The sequence below is a fragment of the Apis cerana genome, linkage group LG14 (assembly GCF_029169275.1).
Source record: "Apis cerana isolate GH-2021 linkage group LG14, AcerK_1.0, whole genome shotgun sequence".
In the NCBI taxonomy this organism is placed as follows: domain Eukaryota; kingdom Metazoa; phylum Arthropoda; class Insecta; order Hymenoptera; family Apidae; genus Apis; species Apis cerana.
Window position 1 is genome coordinate 3,770,490 of NC_083865.1, and position 7,223 is coordinate 3,777,712.

At 19.9% G+C, this 7,223-nt stretch overlaps 1 protein-coding gene across 2 annotated transcripts; it reads left to right on the forward strand.

The window, feature by feature from the left end:
* The first annotated feature begins 4,393 nt into the window (after positions 1–4,393).
* Positions 4,394–6,969, forward strand: LOC108004412 (telomerase Cajal body protein 1). 2 transcript variants are annotated; one of them, XM_062085120.1, is made up of 6 exons: positions 4,394–4,476; positions 4,987–5,080; positions 5,162–5,976; positions 6,063–6,295; positions 6,372–6,605; positions 6,677–6,969. In XM_062085120.1, exons 2-6 carry the CDS (start codon positions 5,048–5,050, stop codon positions 6,883–6,885), a joined length of 1,524 nt encoding a protein of 507 aa, XP_061941104.1. In that variant the 5' UTR covers positions 4,394–4,476; positions 4,987–5,047; the 3' UTR covers positions 6,886–6,969. The 2 variants fall into 2 exon arrangements, with proteins under 2 accessions (XP_061941104.1, XP_016922783.1); XM_017067294.3 differs by lacking the exon at positions 4,394–4,476 and having other exon boundaries at positions 4,562–5,080.
* Positions 6,970–7,223: the final 254 nt, after the last annotated feature.

The window sequence follows — 7,223 nt, forward strand, 5'->3', positions numbered from 1 at the left end:
CCTTGAGCTTTATCACACACTCCCCTCCTTTCTCCCCTCCTTTGATATGATCAAGCTATACAGGATGTATCATTTATAGGATCTAGGTCGAACTAGGATTCAAGGAATATGAAATATATTAAAGTTGTCCTGTAAATGATATTTTTTAAGATTTACATAATAAATAATTTTTAAAGAATTAAGAGAGAATATTTTTTGTGAATCAAATTATAGAAAACATTAAATTCATATTATTTCTTTCCTATAGAATTTTAATTTATTTTTGATTATCTATAATATTCTTAAATCCATTTGGATATAAACAAAATTTTGAATGTCATTATTTTCAATGATTGAGATATTACTAAGTAGTTTTGAATTTTTTTCAAAACTTTTGAAGCTTAAAAAATAATAAGATGTTAAAATTTAGCGGTTTAATTAATTAATAAAATTTGCTGCCTAAAAATTTATTAATTAAACATTTTTTGTATCATTTTAAATTTTTATAACCTTCCTTATTTTTTTTTTTTAATATAATATAATTCATATTATATCGTAGAATAGTTAACCGATGACGTCTTGGATGTCGTCATCGCGTAATACCATTAATGGATGCGTATTATAGTTTACTGTTGGAAAGGAAATTCACATTCATAAATATAAATAACAACTGCAATATAATTAAAGATTGCAATTAATTAATATATTATGGAATAAAATATGAAAATTTAAAATATGAAAATATTTTAAATTAAATAAATATTATTTTGTAAAAAAAAATGATCATTTATAAGTTTTTGCTATAAATTTTTTTCTTTTGAACAATAGCAAGGAAAATATATTGTATTATTGAAAAATTATATTGATTTATTTTATAATTCATTTTATAATTAATGATTTTAAATATAAAGAATAATTATATAGATTAATTATTTTTAAAAGATAGAAATTATATGAATAATTTTAATTAATTCTCATAATAATCCATAATCTTGTTCACTTTTTATAATTCTTCGATTAATCTCAAAAAAAGTTTCGATCAAAATTTTTTAGTAAAGGATGCAGAATAATATGTGGGTGTATGTACTTGGGTGTAGGTGTAAATGTGGGCGGGTTAGAGAAAAATGGATTGGCTCATTTTTTTTGGCAGATATATGTATTCACAAACATTTAATTTCTATACAACAAAATAATATAAAAATTATTATTGTATTAGTTTTATATATATATATATATATATATATATATATATATATATATATATATATTTAAATGAACCGCGTTAATAAATGAATCATGATAAAATTTTTCTTTAAATATTGAACTTTCCATCAATAGACATCATTCTAAATCTCGATACAATTAAAAATATAATTTTTTGTCAATGATCAGTTATAACAAAATTCAATACTTTGATTTTTTTACGAGAAAAATTCAAAAAATTTCGGTTGACGAAGTGTACAATGATATTCAATGCATTATGAAATTTGGAGGCAAGAAAAATCGAAAAATTCTTGTGAATGGAGTAATTCGGTGAATTGAAACGGCATGTAGCGGTAACTAAGTATACACATATATGTATATTCTCCACCCACGCTTTATGCGCGGGCGTCGCGACGAAGGCGTCGTAGCAGTTTCGCTCTTCCGATGACCTTGGAAGCACCCACGCGCCAAAAGAGACCACACTGTGCGGGGGTGGTTCGTTCATCGACGTTCCTGCCACTCTTCTCGATTTTCCTCCCCATTCTCTCTCTATGTATTTCCTATACGCAATATAGAACGCGCGTGCGCAACTCAAGCGCGTAAATGCAATAGTTTACGTTAAACTCACAATTTTCATTTATGTAAATATTTTATTATTTTTCTTCCTCTCAAATTTATTCGTTTAAATTATTTCAAGTCTACTTGATTTTTCAAAAATTGAATTATAAATTAATTAAATATTATTGTTGAAGAAACTGTAACTTTCTTGTAAAAAAAAAGAAATATTTAATATTTTGCAATAAAAATATTTGTTTTTGTGAAAAGAAATTAAATTATAAATTGTAAATTAAATATAAAAAAAAATGTAAGTAAAAATTGTAAAAATTGTAAATATAAAAAAAATTCTATAATATATTAAATTATATAGTAAAATATGAAATTTAAAAAAAAATAAGATTAAACAAATTAAACATTATTTTCATAAATAAAAATTAAATATAACTAAATTTTGTTATATATCTATTATATTTATATTTATTATTACAATTAAAATTTATATTGCTATTTTGGAAATAAACATATTATTAAAAATATATATATAAATACAAAATTAAAAATTTATTACTTTATTACAATTTAAAATATAACAATTTATTTTTCTTTTTAAAAATAAGTTTAATTTTATATAAAAATTATTTTAAGGAATAAGTATACGCCATTGTGACAGCTATGGAATAGTTTCTCTCGATGGCCTGCTTAATGGTTATCTACTGTCAGCCTGGCAATACAAAGAAAAAGGGCACAGTGGATGGCTAATTCGGTAAGTGGTGGGGACAGGTACAAAGAGAGTTTGCTGATATTATTCGTAAACAGTTCTGAACTCATCCGTTAAGAAACGTTAGTTACTTACTATACATCGTTTCTAACAGGCTATTTCGAAAATTTTTTTTAAATATTACAGAAAAATAAATATTCTTCCTTCTTTATGAATATTTTTCATAAATATTCATAATCAATCATTACGAATTTCTTTCTAAAAAAGACATTTCTTTCTTAAAAATTTAAAAATAATTTTGAATATTAATTAAAGATTTAATTTATATTTAATATTAAACAAATTAATAATAAAACTAAAAAAAGAAATAAAAATATCAATTGTTATAAATAACTATGATTAATATATGTATATACATATATTATATATTTAAAAATTATTTTTTATTACGATTAAATTATATTTTAAAAATAAATTGAAAAATTATATAAATATTTAATATAAAATACATTTTTTTCTAATAGAAGAAGAAAATTTTATAAATTTCTTGCAAATTTATTATTAATAGATGCAAAAACACTTTATTTAAAGTGAAAAGAACTTTAGTAGAATTTTCACAAAAACAAGATTTTCACTAGATGCAGATGTGAAACCTATTGTGCTTAATGCTGGATACATCTGGCGTAGGACTAGAAATTCTTATTTTCGTGAATGCATATGTCAAACTTCAAAAAAAAGATTTTTATAATTATAGTAATATTATGATTTTGTATTTCAATAATAAATATTAATATAAATATATTGAATCATATATATAATAAATAATAATATTTAAATTATACATAATAATTATAAGTACAATAAATTATAAATTTGAAATAAAATTATATTAATGAATATTGTTTTATTTATTATTAATTAATAAACTTTATAATATATTTAATTCTATTTCAATTTTAATAAGATTAATTCATTTAAATAAAAACTAAATAATAAAATATAATAAAACTAAAATATCATCTTTTTTTTATCAAAGATATATGAATAAAAATTTACATATATATTATATTATATTTATATATTATATATTATTTATAATATATAACAATTGATATACATAACAATTGATTTATCATTTTGAATTGATCATTTTAAATAAATAAATATATATGTATGAGTATATATATATATATACTCATACAATTGATATACTGTTATAATATAAAAATTGAAACAAAAGAAATTAAATTATGTTTTTTTTTTAAATTATTTAAAAAAAAAATAAATGAAAAGTTATCTAATCAATTTATTTGAATATATTTAAGCAATATATTGTATGCTAGGAAGCTATTTATTTTTATGATTTGTATTGAATGTTCTGCGTTTTTCTTAAGACTTTCCTTATACCTGGACACCTTTGTTCTCTTTTCGTACTTCTTCGTATCTCTTTGTTCAGGAAAAAGAATTTTCCTGAAAATTCAATAAAAGATATCCTCAATTATCCTAACTATATCCTAAACTAAACTGTAAAATTCCTTTAAGTAAAATAAAATATAGTTCTTAGGTTTGAAATATATTTTTTTCCAAAAGTGCCATAAATTATTTAAATATTATATTTCATTATTATTTATTTTCACTCAAAAATATTAAAAAATAATATTAAAATAATAATATTAAAAATAAATTAAAAGTAATACTTAATTTTTTAAAAATTGATCTTGATATTTAATATAAAATACATTTAATATAAAATAATTTATATATATACCAATTTATTATCTATTAATTTATTTTATACTGTTCGAACTATAGTTAAAATTATAGTTTCTATCATGTGATTTGATTTGTTTCTAGTGATTTGTTTCTAGTGATTTGTTTCAAATAATCTAGTACATAACTAGTTGTTAATAAAAGTAAAATATCCCTATATGAAATGTTGTTTATATCTTCTGATTAAGTTAAATCAGTTAAATCAAGTTTTTGACGAAAAACATATTAAACAATGATGATAAAATAAAGTATATTAAAATAGTTTATTAAATAATTATTAATTATATTAATTATAATTATAATATAATAATAATTTATTAAATAATTTATTTTTATATATATTATAAATATATATATTACATATACAATATAGAAGAAAATTAATTTTAATGTTATTATATATATTTTTTTAACTTATGTGTTATTTTTTTATATAAATAATAATAATATTTTGGTTTTAATAATATCATATAATACTAATATAATATATAGTATTATAAGTATATTATAAAGAATTAGAATAGAATTTTAATATTTATTTAAATTCTTCATTAATTTAATTGTTATTATTACTATATATTTTTTTAAATATTATTTTTTAAAAAAATATTTTTGTAAATACGTAAATTTATGACAAATTTATGGTAAATTTATTATTTATAATAAATAATAAATGGACAAATCACAAATAATGATTTTAATGTATTTTATGCAATTTAATATGTCTAAAAAAATATAAATATTTAAAAAATATATAGATAAGAATGTAAAATAAATTTAATATTCTATATATCATTATATGGAATGAATTTTTAAATTATGGAAACAACTGGAGAATTTGTTTTAAAAATGGTAAATTTTAAAACTAATATTTAATAATTATTAATAAATTTTTACTTTTATATAAAAAAATTATAAAATAATATATTTTAGACAGAATCATTGACAGTAGAAGAATCATCAAATTCACAAAATATAAATATAAATATTTCACAAGATTCCGAAAACAATAAAATTATATCAGAAGAAATAAAGAAAAATATACAAAAAATATCAGAAGTAAATGAAAATTATAATGAAAACTTATTAGACATAATGAATGAAAATAAAGTTATAAAAGAAAAAATAACAGAAGTACAAAATAATGCAAATTTATTAGATGTAATACAGGAAAATGAATCTGTAAAAGAAAAAATATTAGAAATACAAAACAATGAAAATTTATTAGATATAATACAAGAAAATGAATCTATAAAAAAGAAAATATCAGAAATTCAAAACAATGTAAAATCAATCAATATAGAACATGAAAATAAAGGGATGAAAGACAAAGAAATGACACACTCAAATCAATTTTATTGTAATTGGAATAATTCTCCAAGATTATTATGCGAAGCAACTGAAGAATATCAGTCAACAGAATCACATGAAAATTTTACAAAAGGTTGTCAATGGTCTCCAGATGGAACATGTTTATTAGTACCTTCAGAAGATTTTAGAATTCGAATTTATGAGCTTCCCAGAGAATTTTATTCTGAGAAATTTCCTTTAAATTTATCATCCAAAAAATTTTCAGCAGCATTAACAGTAAAAGAAGGAGGACTTATATATGATACTTGTTGGTATCCTTTTATGAATTCATGGGAACCTGCAACTTGTTGTTTTTTAAGTACAAGTAGAGAAAGTCCTATACATTTATGGGATGCATTTAATAGTGAATTACGAGCAACATATCGTGCTTATAATCAGTTAGTAATATAAATATATACTAAGAATATTAAATTATAATATGTTATAATATTATAAATTATTATATTCTATTTTATTATAATAGGGTTGATGAAGTAGAAGCTGCACTTAGTATTCAATTTATTGATTCTGCCAAGGAAATATGGGCTGGTTTTAAAAATACTTTAAGAATTTTTGATGTAGAACAACCAGGTCGTCAAATAAATACTATTCAATTTAAGAAAGATTTTCCAAATGTAATAGGATTAGTTTCCTGTATTCGAGAAAATCCAATTATGCCAAGATTAGTTGCTTTTGGTACTTATTCTAAATATATTGGTAAGTAAATAATATATAACTATAAAAATAATAATATTAAAATATTAATAATTTAATTATGTGTTTATTTTATCAGGTTTATATAAAGATGGTCCATTATGTACTTTCAAGACAGGAAATGGTGTAACTCAAATTGAATTTAGTCCATGTGGAACAAAATTATTTTCAGTAGTTAGGCGTAATAATGAATTTTTATGTTGGGATCTTCGCAATCCTGGTATTGTGCTCTATTCCCTTGAAGGACGTCAGTCTGATACAAATCAAAGAATTCAATTTGATATTAAATCTAATGGAAAGGAAATAGTCTCTGGTATGTATGAATAATTATTAAGTATACTATATTGTTAAAAGTACGATTACTTATTATTTTTAATTGTTTAGGTAGTACAAATGGAGATCTTATAGTTTGGGAATTATCAAATTGTGAAAATCTTAATGCAAAATATAAAATAAAGTTATCTTGTGATTGTATAAATGGAATTAATTTACATAAAAATTTACCATTAGTTGCTACTAGTACAGGCCAAAGAATATATGATACTACAATACAAAATAGAGATAATAGTGTTCGATTATGGTCATTTTTTTAATTGAATCATATAATAAATTATTGTAAATAAAGATGCAATTATTATATAAGAGAAATTTATAAATAAATTATAAATTTTATATAATCATTTTTTATAATTCAATATACATATTCAATATATGATATTAAAAGACATTTTTTAAATAAGTTTTGATTAGATAACAAAATAAAATTTAATATGCAAAAATATCTGTTTTATATATCTATCACAGTTAATATAATTTTGTATGAAATGAAAGTTCTTTTAAACAAAAAGTTTAAAAAGAATGATCTTATTATTTTATATATATGAAAAGCTTTTAAATTTTTATATAATATGTACTTACATTGTATGTTAAG

Bases quoted from the DNA above. Each gene is read 5' to 3' on its own strand.
- LOC108004412 (XM_062085120.1), top strand. From the start codon at position 5,048: ATGGAAACAACTGGAGAATTTGTTTTAAAAATG. The intron at 5,081-5,161 runs GTAAATTTTAAA...AATATATTTTAG, and splicing joins GAGAATTTGTTTTAAAAATG to ACAGAATCATTGACAGTAGA. The intron at 6,606-6,676 runs GTATGTATGAAT...TTAATTGTTTAG, and splicing joins TGGAAAGGAAATAGTCTCTG to GTAGTACAAATGGAGATCTT.